This window comes from Saccostrea cucullata, unplaced genomic scaffold (genome assembly GCF_032062105.1).
Source record: "Saccostrea cucullata isolate Sc308-1 unplaced genomic scaffold, CSIRO_AGI_Scuc_v1 ctg9200, whole genome shotgun sequence".
NCBI classification, from domain to species: Eukaryota; Metazoa; Mollusca; class Bivalvia; order Ostreida; family Ostreidae; genus Saccostrea; species Saccostrea cuccullata.
Genome location: NW_026924999.1, coordinates 2,054 through 16,985, shown reverse-complemented (window position 1 = coordinate 16,985; position 14,932 = coordinate 2,054). Strand labels below are relative to the sequence as shown.

At 34.1% G+C, this 14,932-nt stretch overlaps 1 protein-coding gene across 1 annotated transcript; it reads left to right on the top strand.

Annotated features, from left to right (window-relative positions):
* Positions 1 to 787: 787 nt before the first annotated feature.
* Positions 788 to 14,690, top strand: LOC134267786 (beta-lactamase domain-containing protein 2-like; the record flags this gene model as incomplete). The annotated part of the gene is made up of 6 exons (XM_062749995.1): positions 788 to 864; positions 2,140 to 2,184; positions 5,547 to 5,738; positions 11,048 to 11,147; positions 13,866 to 13,971; positions 14,568 to 14,690. Coding segments are annotated over exons 1-6 (643 nt in total), but the record flags the coding sequence as incomplete, so codon positions are not given.
* Positions 14,691 to 14,932: the final 242 nt, after the last annotated feature.

Sequence of the window (14,932 nt, the reverse complement as noted above, 5' to 3'; positions counted from 1 at the left end):
CCCCCGGCATTCCCATCAAATGTGTAACTGTTTCTTGATATTAACATTTGTATGCAAAAGTAAAAATGTAAATATTTTAATTTAAAAATTCCTATCATATAAAATTGCTACCGAAGATGTATAATACTCTGATAGCCCAGAAAATTGTCATGCATGCATAGGCGAAATTTACAATAAATTGTAAGTAGATAAAAAAATTTTAAGTATAAGAAATACAACTTTAATGCTGTGTTCACGTAAATATAAAAGCTACATTGCAGTATTCTTGATAAAATAGTCGTAACTGAGGAAAATATTATCATTTCCAGGATACTCTTTTTAAACTAGACAAACGCGGTAGCTCTTCAAAGAAAGTTATGCAATTGCAAGTGAGTAGTTATACTTGAGTCGAGGTCTGTCACCTCTCAGGAGAGGTAAATTTAAATTTCGCAGACTTTTAATGTCAACTTCCACTTAAACACATCGAATTAGAAGTATACCGTGTTTTTAGCTACTGAGATTTATTCGTGTAATTAAGTCAATGGGCCCGGAAACCTCAGGAAGTGTCATGTATCTTTTTAATTGAAAAACAAAACAAAAACCATGTAGATGTATTTACAGGTTTTAAACTTTCAATCTGTATTTATGAAGTTTCAGATCAGGTGGCATGGACGACCAGAGAGCTGTAACGCCATTAACAAAAAGTGTATATTTCACACGGACTTTTTGTCTGTGAACTTTGGGGAAAATAGCTTGGCACATGTAGGATAGCTACTCGCTTCAGGGGCGTAGCCAGGGCACTTTTGATATGGACGCCCGAGTGGGCAGGTTTGGGGCCGCATTAAGACCCCCAATAGGGAAGAGTGAGCGAAGCCCCGGAAGCTTGTAAATTTTCGACGATTTCGATGTGAATATTCGATCCTCTTGATTGCATTTTTCTTTCACTTTAAATATAAGTATATTACCCAGCCACATTTGAGGTCTGTTCTTTTTTTTCTTTTATTTTTTTTGCACATGATGTGGACAAACACTAAAAAACGGAAAAGGATCTGTCCAATATCGTTGTATGACGAACCCTCTAAAACAATTTTAGACTTTTTAAAGAGACAAAATACGTATGTTTAAAAAGTGGGTAAATAGAAAGGTTGACAGATTTAGACAGGCCACGTACATGTAATTCACTGATAGTCAGGCTTACATAATTAACATATTTATTGATACTATCTGTAAAGATAGAAAATTACAAAGACTGGAGAATTTTGCCGAGGCTTTTAAAAATGCAAACACACTTTTTAAAACGGAAGTTACATTTTTAACATAGCAACCACTGATTGCGGTAGCTTTCAGGAAAGCCTATATGTATCTCAATTTTTCTCACACGTGCAAAACTTAATGCTCGAAATAACTTTCAATCTGCATTGAACTAGGGTTATAGAAAAGATCATATTAGTCTGCATGATTTCGAAAAGTGACAGATTGCTCAAATTCTGCATTTAACAGATTTCGGAAAGGGAACCCACATAGCATTTCCTCAAACTGTTGTTTATCATATAATCTTTCTGGGTCAGATATGGAGACCAGCGAAAATTTTCCTCATTTATACTACTATTTTGGTTGACGAGACAATTTTGTCTATGCGCTTTTAACATGCATGAGATGTATCTGCAGTTTTGTTATGGAAGCAGTAAAAATATAGTTTTATGTTAAACTTTGTTTTAGCATAAAATTTTTAATAAATTATTAAAAAATCAAAATACACTGTACTTTTTCATGCACAATTAATATGCACTTTTTAATAGTAATAATCTTTATTGCATATTACACCCATATGGGTCAAGCAATACATCAGAAAAAAACAAAATAAAAGAGAACAATGAATTATATATACAATATCCGTATGTGCGATGTAGCTATCTGCTATCTTGAAGTAAAACCCTATTTTTATCAAACCAGTTGGTAACAAAATATTTTCTCGTTACGACAGATTGCAGTCGCTGGCGTGCATTCTTCAATGACTTGATGGAGTTTCGAAAATAATGAATGAAAAACAAAAAGAAACATCCAGATTAAAAACTCTAAAGTACTTTGCCTGTGGCGTCGTGATGCTTATACTGTTACAGAGCTCTCGATGGTTTGAGAGTGATCTACCGCCCTCTTTAGGGGATATGTTCACCCGGCTTTTCAGAGAGTTTACGATGTATTCAAGTAAGTTTTATTTTTTCCAATGTTTTTTTAATTTTGCTTGAATGTTTTATTTTAGAGCTATAATAGATACATTATACATATCATGCAGATCAATAACCAGGAAGTGAATATTTGATATTATTATACCTCATTATAAATATTCTATACAACGCGTAATCTGATTGGTTCTAGGTTATCACGTGATCGGGCCGTAAAACTTCATATTTCACGGCCATCGGCACGCTTTTCATCATATTCCACCTCTTCGGAACACCTAGTGTATTTTCCCGCAATATAGTTGTCGTTCGTTGAACGAAAACTCACGAGAGTAGTAGACGTCACAATAGCCTGGTTTGCGTAACAAAATTGATGATAACGTGTTAAACAAAGGGTTTTATTATACTTCTGTTAAAATGTTTCCTATATAAAGTTAAGAAGGTAAAATAACTATCTTTTATAATTCATGCATAGCAAAGCTATACCCCGGGGTATAGTTTTTGCTATCCACCCTCGAAAAATTTTCTTGCAATTTTTGCCGCCAATTTTGATTGACAGATGATGTCATAATGACTTCAGTAACATTGTGACGTCATCAGGATTTCAGATTATTCTTGCAGTATTATCTTACTCCAAAAAATTCAAACCTCAGAAATCATATTATACATCAGTATAATAAAACGCTTATCCACTGGTTGTGAGTGGGATAGCTCTTTTATCAAACTCTTGACAGGGACTATTCCCACTCACAACCAGTGGATAAGTGTATAATATTATACTCTCATGAAAATTAGTTAAATCTGATTGGTCGAGAAACATTTGCTAAAAAACACTACTACCCGCTGAACAATGAAGCCACGCCCTCCAGCAACAGTCAACATTGCTTGACGACGGGTGGTATTCCAAACTAGAGGCACTGTGAGCAATGAGCTCGCTAAATCATACCGCCCGCCTCCCATATGAATATAATGGCAGTGTCCATGTTTTGCTCTGGAAAATCCAAAATATAGGTCAGTTCAAAAAGTAAAATAGAAGGTGCACAATGGCAATATGTAATGAAGATTCTGTGAAAGTTTCATTAAATTTCCTTATGAGAGGAGTTGCGGATAACAGATGGGTACCCCAAAGCGTAACAGACGGACGGACGGACGGACGGACAGACGTACAGACGGACGGAATTAACGATTACTATATACCCTCCCGCTTTTCAAGCGGGGGATATAAATACATATTCAACAATACAAATAAAATTTTAAAAAATATAAAGAATAACAGGTATTTTCCTCCATTGTATTTATCTACAATTTAAAAGTCTATATGTGGTGTACCGTAAAAAAACTAGAGGTACTGTGAGCAACGAGCTCACTAAATGATACCCCCTCCTCCCATAGGATTATAATGAATAAGTCCCTGTTTTGCCTTTGGAGACCCGAAATAAGTGTCAGATCTAAAAGTAAAATTTGAGGTGCACAATGGGATATGTTATAAATTCCTGTTTGTCCGTCCATCCGTCTGTTACGCTTTTGGGTACCTATTTCTTTTTCGCAACTCCTCTTTTACCACTGAATGAAATTTAATGAGACCTTCACAGAATCTTTTTACTTGAGTACTAGTATATATTGCCATTGTGCACCTCCTATTTTAATTTGTGAACAGACACATATTTTTCGTTTTCCAGAGAAAAACATTGACACTGCCATTTGTTCAGGGACTTTGTCATTATAATCATCTAGGAGGCGCGGGGGGTATCATTTAGTGAGCTCGTTGCTCACAGTACCTCTCGTTTTCAGTGATTTACAATCATATTAATTTTATTGAATATCAAAGAAAAATAACTACTTTCATTAGAATTAATATATTGATCAAGTGGTTCAGAGTTTCAAAACTCGGGTATAAAATACCGTTTCATATTACAACTTTTTTATACTCCGTTGACTTTTTAGATACCTAGGATCGAAGCAATTAAAGATTTCTTAAAACTTTTTCATCATAACAGTTAAACACTGTAAACACTGAAATTTCACAGTCCCTAATTATAACATATTCATACATTTGGAAAATTTATTACTCTTGCTCATCGTAACTATATATTACTATATTTGTTAAATACCCTTGGCAGAGAAGATTTTCTAAGAAATTTAACATTTTTCTATATGTTAAAAAAAGCCCCACCCTAACATAAAAACACCCGATCCAGGGGTAATGAATTTTAAACTTTTTCAAAAGGCACTTTCTCATCATAACCATGCATGCAATTAGTTTGCTAAATACCCAGGGTCATAGAAAAAGATTTTAAATAATTTAAAATAAAGAGTGTTTTCTTCACTATATTCAAGAGGCACTTACCTACCCCCTGTTAGAGCCCCTGAGTCTGGTGTCAAAAGTTTTATACATGTAGTTCTGGAGGAGGCAATTTTGCGCATGAAAATGCTCACCATGCACTTAGTTTATCTGCTAAATACTCAGGCCCTCAACAGCGAAGGATTTCAATGCATTTCAATTTTATTATAATCAATGCATTTTCACAACATGTTAATTAGAGCCCTGTCCCAACACCAGAACCGATTACACAGAGGCCCTGAAATTCACTTTTTTGAAAAATTCTCTATTGTTTTGAACATATTTTATTGACAATATGTCAAAGGGATCGGACACAAGTTCTAGCAACTTAGATAGTCCTCTCCCATACATAATATCTCAATAGCCATACAACATTTACAAAATTTTACAATAATATATACATGTACATAGAAGAACAAAGACAATTGTTTTATGAATAAGGAAATAATATCAATTATTAATAATGGTGATAATAAATACAGTGTTGATATTATAAAAATATAATAATTTCAATAGAGATAATACAATTCATTGTTAATTAAAACGACCTAATTCTCTATTACTCATAATAACAATGTACTTGGTTTGTTTGTTTAATATCAAGTAGCAGAAAAGAAAAAAAAATGAAGAAATCATGCATTTTATTCAAAATACCCCACCGTAGCACAGAACCTAACGCGTACTACTAAGTATTCACTCATGCTTCATTCCTCAAATTGAAGGAAAAAAACAGTAACTGCTCTTTATTTTCCTTTTCAAGGGAGTTTACGGTTATAAATTAATGTTCTGAAATATCTTAATGCAAAAGAGGATCAAATGAACAATTAAGATAATATATCAAAAGGTTCGTCTTAACCAATTTGTTGCACGATTGAGTAAGACAGGGGTTAGTTAATTGTTAGCTGAACTTTTCACTTAACATTTAAGTATTTTAGATAAACTACATCTGATCAAGATTGTAAGTTTCAATCATTAAAAAACGTTGAAAAGTTAAATATTACTTTAAAAAAACCTCCGTTACAACAGAATACACCTTCCTCTTCCAGGAAAAACATTGAGACAAATAAAGAGAAGGCGGCCTGTTTTTCTGCCTATTACAAGGGGGAGTTAGTGGTGGATCTATGGGGAGGATACTCGGACATTGAGGCGGGGCGGCCCTGGAAAAATGACACCCTGTCCATCATGTTCTCTACAACTAAAGGAGTTACCGCCATCATCGTGGCACTCTTTGTACAAAGGTAAAATCAAAATGAAATTGGCATTTCTCCCTCTTCCTATCTGTTAAATTGATATAATCTTTCTTTAACATATCATTTGTGTTTTTTTCCAATACATAAGTTGAGGTTTTTCCCTCCAAAATATAGAGAAAAATATTTGACACAGAGATTAGTAAATATTTGTTTTTCAAGAATTGCATAAATTTTCTCAAGATCGAAGTTTTTGTCGATTTATTAAATTGGATACGATCCTAACTCACGATATTTTTAAAAATCTTTTGATATCTTATGACATTGATAAATAATTCGTATTTACGAAGATATTCAGTGTTTTACAAGGTATGAAATGAATGCACATATTACAAGATTTTTGGAAAAAAAAATGGATGCAAACATTTTTAGTAACCTAAATAAACATGTATACAAGCAACCATATTTAACACAAGTTTGGTACATGTATATAATAGCAATATACACTATACACCGTTTTATTTATATGGAATTTGATGATAACGAACTGTAATGCCTAGGTCACATTTCCCGGGCGGTAGCCGTAGACCGGTGGTAATCGGTGGTAATCCGTGGTGTTAACGATGCCCTAACATCGGTCCACATCCGCCTAGCAGTCCTTAAAGAATCAGTCGCATTATCCAGCGATGGGTATACGATGGGCAACCAATGCGTTTTATGATAAAAATGGCGTGGTTGCCGGCCGGTGTAAAGACGAATAATGACCCCCATCGAATAATGACCGGGGGGTCATTTTTCAACGACAAAAAATTACCCCCACCCGTAGAAAAAAATCATTTTTTGTAGAAAAAGAGTCCTAGGGGGTCATTATTTTATATGTTAGTCCTATAAAATAATGACCCCCTTTAAAGTGATACAAAATATATATCTTTTTTACAGCGAAACTAATTTTTACATTTTCTGTAACCAGAAAAATACAAAAGTCGTATGAAATAATTAAGAGATTCACGTAGTCTTTCAATGCTAAAATTGTGTTTGAAAAGAGATTCTTTAATTGTCAAGTAAATAAAATTTCTTTTTAATATTCCTCCTTATAATGTTTGCTAAAAGAATGATATTCCACTTGTTTTTAGAAATCAAACCATGCAAAAATCAGTTTTAAATACTCTTTAATAGGAAAAATTAAATTTTCCGTCATTTCAACTTTTAGTTTGTTTAAGTTTGGCAAATCCTATTTGACAATGAAAGAGGAGGAAATTTTTACCACCCCCCCCCCCCACCCAAAAAAAGAAAGAACATTACGTTAAATCAAAACAAAAAAAATAATAATAAATGAAAAGCAAAAATAAAAAAATAACTCTATACCTTTCAATAATTCTGAAAGAGGCTCTAGATAAAATATTGAAATGAAGTTAAGCCTTCACACAAGTACTATCATATTATAATTTACTTCGCCATGATTAAAGCATACTTTAAGTGTTGGTGGAGGTATACTTGAAAGTATTGTGGCAAAGTAACAGTTAAAAATTAGTAGAATAGTAGATTATTTTAAGCTTATTTTTAATTCCTTCTTATAGAAAAATAAAGGTAGGGTGTTTTTTTTTTTTTTGTTGCTTTTGTTCAATATCGACTTCCTCCTAAATAAGAAAGGGGGTGGGGTAAGTATAAGACCTAAAAATATGCTCTGTAAAGCTATGGGCTAGTGTAAAATACACAGTCATTCTAATGCAAAAACTATACATGTAGACATAAACTTTTGATTTAGCACACAGTATTCATTACATTTCTTTTAACGTAGAACCTACTTCGTATGACATCATAACTGGTAAATGTGTTTAACCTGTGCTAACCCATTAAGACGTCATAATTAATTCAATGCCACTTTTCCCCGTACTTGACAGCTTCAATAGAAATGGTAGAAAATGCTGCATTTTGAAATTCACAGAATTCAATCATGCCAACATAATCTTAATTCAATTCATATATTTTTGGGTTTATAATGCTTAATGGCAATATATTTCTGGAATAAGAGAAAATGTGTAGGCACCTTTTATTTAATAGATCTAGACCTTAAGTTGACAAACCCAAGACTATCTAGTGTAATGAAATTACAATGTACATACAACTTTCGTAATAATTTGAATGGTATGTAACCATTTTGAAGGAATGCATAAATCGTAAGAAATCTTTAGTTGCCAGCTATATAGTGTAATATCTTGATGAAATGTGTCTAAGTCAAAGATGTACGTGTTGTAGATCGTTTGATCGTGTGTACATTTTTGTGATATCTATAATGAAATGATGTGCATTCCTTTTAACAATTATTTGTTACCTATTCATATTCTTGGTGTTTGATTACAATTTTTCTATTAAATATGATCTTTTTAAAGTAAAAGTACAATTTCTGATAAATATTTAATCTGAAAGTAACCCCAAACAGTCATTTAATTATTAAATCCTGTGTAAGTGCAAAAAGGTCAAGAATATGAGTATCGGTAAATAGCCTATCTTTCATTAGTTAGAGGGGAAATGTATATATCTTAATCACTTTTTGTAATCATTTGGCTATGTTCTTCATCATATTGAAGATTGAAAACATTGTGACAAAGACTTCTAAAAAATATTTACAAGTATAGGGTGCATAATTGACTAAAAATAATAGAGTTCATTTGACTATTTTTTTAATGGTGGACTTATCTTTTATGTTAATTGAATAAAAAAGAAATTATTCTTGATAAAATATTGTTTAATATTATTCAGTTAATAAAGTTTATAAACGACGATGTTTGAAGAAGTATTTTTGTGATTTTTCATATTCCCTTTATGACAAGTACCCCTAAAAATATTTGAAAATGTTAAGTCGCAGTATGTAAATACCATACCAAGTTTCACAGCCTGCTCTAGATTAAAAACAAGGAACAATATCATGATATTTTAACTGATTGATAAGCAAGTACTAATTTATCATTTTGAAAAGTTTGAAAATCTTGTGACAAAGACTTTTCAAACATAGGTTCTACCTTAATTCTTGTTTTACTCCACCCTTTTACTCAGTTCTGAGTATATTTTTCAGAGAATTTAATATGAAAATCAGAACAAACATTTTCATTGTTGTAACGTCTTCTTTATAATGTATCATAATATGAAAAGTTAATTGAAGACCATTTCTTTTTATGTCCCCGTAATCGAAGATTCGGGGGTATATAGTTTTATCGTGTTCGTCTGTATGTCCGTCTATCTGGCGGTTTGTTTGTCCGCAAAAACCTTAACCTTGACCATAACTTTTCATTATTGGAGCTATGACTTTCATATTTAATATGTGTATTCCTTGTGACAAGACCTTATTTGGGTACCACCAAATTTGACCTTTTGACCTTTACCTTGGAGTTTGTCCCATTTTACACAAAAATGCCAAATTTTTACTTTGGCCATAACTTTTAAACGGTAGATACTAGTACTCTCATACTTCAAATATGTAGTTTTTTGGCATTACCTTTCATTTGATACTAAAAACTTTGACCTTTTGACCTTGACCTTGGATATTTCCGTACTTATGATTTTTTTTTACCTTGCCCATAACTTTTGAACGGTAAGGGCTAGGGTAACAATATATTTAAAACATTTTATAGGGGCCAAAGGGTTACATTATCGATAACATATAGTGTATATTAGAATACAAAAATAGGGGATGGTGGCTCGACCTCAGATTTAAAAAGAAAAAAAAAATAGGGCAGGGAGTGGGGTGGGCCATACCACCAGTGCCTGTGATCGCAGTTGGTGCTGATCTCTTACTGCTCAAAGGTCGAGCATAGGTTTAGATTTGCACCCCTCCACAGGCAAGTGGTGTCTCAATGTGATCGAAAATTCTCGAAGGGACATTAAAAAAAAACAAAACAAACGAAATAGTCTTTATATTTTGATTTTTTTTAAGTATGAAAAATGGCACAGACATACCAATCAAGCTAGCTTAGGGGCACATTCGAGGTATAAATTTTCATCAAATCGACTTCGAGTTAATTCCCGTTGATAATATCTTCAGTGTATTATCTTACCATAATTTTACGCAATATCTGATCGGTCGTTTAATCCGTTTTCTGGCATATATATGTCCTATACAGTCGAACAGGAAAATCTGTCTATATGTGTAAATGGTTCACGTATAAACTTATCTTTCAAATAAAGCAAATAGGGGCATTGTTAGCTTACCAGTAAGAATGAAAATTCTGAATAGTCTTAAAGTGCACGCGGAGCTTTGACAATGGTTAAATTTCTACAAGCACAAGGTTGTTGTCAACAATATGAAATTTGGTATTTTAAAAGTGGCGACAAACGTATTCCTTTAACTGTATACAAGTGTACTAACATGACTGTGATACTTTCATGGGGGATTCTTGGAGATGGGGGATTGGATAACGTATACTAAAACTGCTCAGAGCATTTGGATTGGAAATAATTTAGGAACCCACCTACAGGATAAACCAATGTCAACCATCTTCCAATACATGTATGCCTCTTTTAAAGGCCGGTGTAAAGACGAATAATGACCCCCATCGAATAATGACCGGGGGGTCATTTTTCAACGACAAAAAATGACCCCCACCCGTAGAAAAAAATCATTTTTTGTCAAAGAGTATGGGGGTCATTATTTTATATGTTAGTCCTATAAAATAATGACCCACATTGAAAAATGACCCCCTTTATGCCTAGGTCACATTTCCCGGCCGGTAGCCGTAGACCGGTGGTAATCCGTGGTGTTAGCGATGCCCCAACATCGGTCAACATCGGCCTACTAGTCCTTAAAGTATCAGTTACATTATCCAGCGATGGGTATACGATGGGCAACCAATGCGTTTTATGATAAAAATGGCGTGGTTGCCGGCCGGACTTACAAAGGCTCAGCGAGTTATGGCTCATCATAAAACGATGTTCCAGGATAATCGGCCGATGTATATTTCATCGCTCATACATTGGTGAACATCTTTTGTACATCGGTTGACTACATGTCAGTGTTTGGTCGAACATCGACCGATGATCGGCCGTTATCTGTTGAACACCACTCAACCCCCCGATAACCTCAAATTAAACGAAAATTGGACGATGCTCGACCATACATCGGCCGATCCTTGAAAGACGTGTTAATGATGGGTTGCCGATGAGGAGCGATGTGAGGCATCGTTGGAGACATCGCTGAATTTTAACTACGAATTATTTCCTACCGATGACCCCACCGATTCGCAAAATGGCCTCAGTCACCGTCCGATTACTAGTGGTGCCCGGCCGGCAACCACGCTATTTTCATCAAAATTTAAAATAACTTCGTAATCATGAAATGTTTCACCTGTACCCTCTCTTTACTTCAGAGGCTACTTGGACTACAAGAAGCGGGTGTCCTATTACTGGCCGGAGTTTGGGAAGAATGGCAAGGAGAATATTACTGTAGATATGTTACTAAGTCACCAGGTATATACCGCATTTTACATTCCTGAGAACTTTATTTGGCTAAAAAAGGATAAATTAACGTGTTCATTTTCAAGGAATTCTATGAAGTTAATATATCAATTTCACCAATTGTATCATCAAAAATGTAATATAGACCAACATTTGTTGATATTGACTCTGGAATTCGAAATCAATCCTTAATATTTTATGCCCCCGTAATCGAAGTTTCGGGGGTATGTAGTTTTTGTCGTGTCCGTCCGTCCGTCTGTCTAGCTGTCTCTCTGTACGTCTGTTTGTCCGCAAAAACTTTAACCTTGCCTATAATTTTTGATATAGTGGAGCTATGACATTCATATTTCACATGTGTATTCCTTGTGACAGACCTTTCTTGGGGGTACTACCAAATTTGACCTTTTGACCTTGACCTTGGAGTTTGACCCACTTTAACACAAATATTTTGAACTTTTACTTTGGTCATATCTTTTGAACAATAGATACCAGGACATTTATATATTTTTTTTTACATATGTATTCGTTGTGGAAAGACCTTTCATTAAATACCAACAACCTTAACCTTTGTCCTTGATCTTGGAGATTTCCGTACCTATGAAAAAACTTTAACCTTGGCCATAATTTTTGAAGAATAAGTACTAGGGCTTTCATACTTCACATATATAATTCTGATGAAAAGACCTTTCATTGGATACCAAGAACCTTGACCCTTTGACCTTGACCATGGAGTTTGACCTACTTTCAAAATACAACATTGACCATATTTTTTTAAGGGTTCGGACTAGGGCATTCATTCTTCACAAATTTAATTCTTGTGACAAGATCGTTCATTTGATATCAAGAACCTTGACCCTTTGACCTTGACCTTGGAGTTTGACCTATTTTTTACAAACTTTAACTTTGACCATCACTTTTGAACAGTAGGGGCTAGAGCTTTCATATTTCACTTGTGTAATCCTTGTGACAAGACCTTTCATTGGATATCAAGAATCTTGACCCTTTGACCTTGACCTTAGAGTTTGACCTACTTTTTACAAACTTTAACCTTGGCCATAACTTTTGAACGGTAAGGGCCAGCGCTTTCATACTTCCCATATGTAATCTTTGAGACAAGGCTTTTCTTTAGAAACCAATAACATTGACCCTTTGACCTGAACCCCGGAGTTTGTCCTACCTTCAGAAATGTTAACCTTGGTCATAACCCTTGAACAAGTGTAGCTAGCGTTTTATATTTTGCATTTCTTGTGAAAAGGCCTTACTTTGGTACCAACATATTTTATCTGCATTTGAGAAAGCTTAACCTTCGCTATGTTGCCATACGGGGGCATCAGTGTTTCACAAACACAACTTGTTTTCTCTAACAATCACCTGAGATTGAAGATTTCTCCTAACATTTTACGAGTTGCAGAGTTATATTTTGGAAAATGATTAGTGGAGTCTAAAAAATACGCAATTTATTTTATTTAGTATATTTTCATTTCCTTAGGGGTCTTTTTTTTTTTACTTAATGCATATTTTCTGTGTCTCCTTTCATTTTTTCGCAGAAGCCATATCATCTTTAGAATATGATTGGCGGTATCCTGTAGGTGTTCATTCATTCAGGTCTCGAATTTTTCATTTTCATAATCAAATACATGTATATCTGGCTTATGAGGGCATCTAATTTATATCTAAAATAATTTTGAATTTATTACCTCTACTGGTCAGAGATCAGAAGAGCTTATGCGATAGTAATGCGGCGTCCGTCCGTCTGTCTGTCTGTCTGTAAACAATTTTTCAAAATGCTACACCTCCTACAGTTTTGGTCTGATTTTAATATAACTTGGCACACCAGTAGACTACACCAAGGTACATAATTCTTTTTATCGTTTTTGATTTTGATGAACGGTGTTGCCGTGGTTACTAAAAATATAAATTTTTGTGAAATTCTTTCAAAATGCTATGTCTCCTACTGTTTTGGTCTGATTTCAATATAACTTGGCACACAAGTAGACTACACTACGATTATTAGATACACAATTCTGTATATCGGTTTTTGACTTCCATGAACATTATTGCCTTGGTTACTAAAAATAGAAATTTCCGTAAAATACTCCGTAATCCGTAAAGATGCTTCTCCAAATACAGTTTTAGTCTGATTATAATATAATGTGGCATGCAAGTAGACTACATTAAAAACATAAAGAGATTTAATCAAGGATCATTATTCTATTTACTGCTGTTTTAAAGTTTCAATTCCCAACTGCTACTTTTCTCTTCCATTGCTATAAGTAAAAACCAGTAGAGCTTCAGTGGCACATGAACAGTTATTTTGCATGGTGAAACTGTATCATTCGGTTAAGAGATTATTCACAGAGGTTTGGAAATATGGCTTAATCCTGTTTATATTCAATCTTCTTTTAATTATCCGAATTGAACAGTTTAATTTTGTGGCACCAAACGGTATTTTACATAAACACAAATTATTCTCTTTATACAAGACGAATGACGTGTGGCAAAGGTATAGCTGCTTAAATTATCTGAATTGCTAGCTCAGTATCTAGGGTAAATTTATAATCCGAATCCATATCTTTCATCAAATTCTTAGAAACGTTGTAAGATATTATAAATCGACTTTAACAATGGAGTTATAAAACAAAGTAAATCATACCCAAAGCTCACTAGATTTTACAAGTTTATAATGTTACATATATAAAAGATGTAGTATTATGTAGATTTTACTTAAAGGCCGGGTTATCCATTACAAAAGGAACAATTGATATACGGCTTCTGAAAACAAACCAAACAAAAGTGGAGGAGTTTTTAGAGGAACAGGAGCCGATTTGGAAACCAGGTAGCAATTCAATCTCAGTTGTTTTTTTTTTAAACATTCATACTAGTAATTATATCTTTTAATTTTAAATATAGTAATAACTAGAGGCACTGTGAGCAATGAACTCACTAAATGATACCCCCACCTCCCATATATGAATGTAATGGCAGTGTCCATGTTTTGCTATGGGAAACCAGAGATATGTGTTGGATCAAAAAGTAAAATAAGAGGTGCACAATGGCAACATGTTATAAATATTCTTTGAAAGTCTCATCAAATCATTCAGTGGTATAAGAGGAGTTGCAGATAAGAGATGGGTACTCCAAAGCGTAACAGACGGACGGACTGGCATCCCGATTTTTTGCATTTGTGTAATGTGCCTTACCTCTCGGTAGTCATACCAACTTTCATGGCTGATAGGGATCTTGCTGGACTGAAAAATAGAGAATATTACAAGACCTTTTTCCTTGTGTCAAATCTTGCATCAACCCGATACAACAATATCAGCCCTCTAACAGACACGTGAAACAATCGCACCTTTGAGGGTACATCTTAAGGACAGGTTTTAATCGCTTTCAGCAATGATTTGTAAAATAGTTCATCTAATTTACTTACAGGTACAGCATACTCCTACCATGTAATAACCTTTGGAATGTATGTAGACGTGTTGTTGAGGAAGGCGGATCCAAAACACAGAAATGTTGATCAGATATTTAAAGAGGAAATAGCAGAACCTTTTGGTAATTATTATTTTCATTAATTGGTCTATCTTTTAGTTCTCGAGACAAAAATCATATATGTCTCTGCTAAAAAACATTACAAATGTAAAATATTGTTGCAAAATTTTCTACATTGCTAACTATTTATCCAATCTCCTACCACTTTCTGTTTGCAGGAATTGTATTTTTGCGTAATCACCCTGATCTGCCCGCGAAAATTACATTTTTGCATACATTAAGGCTCACGTACAACACTCTGCCTG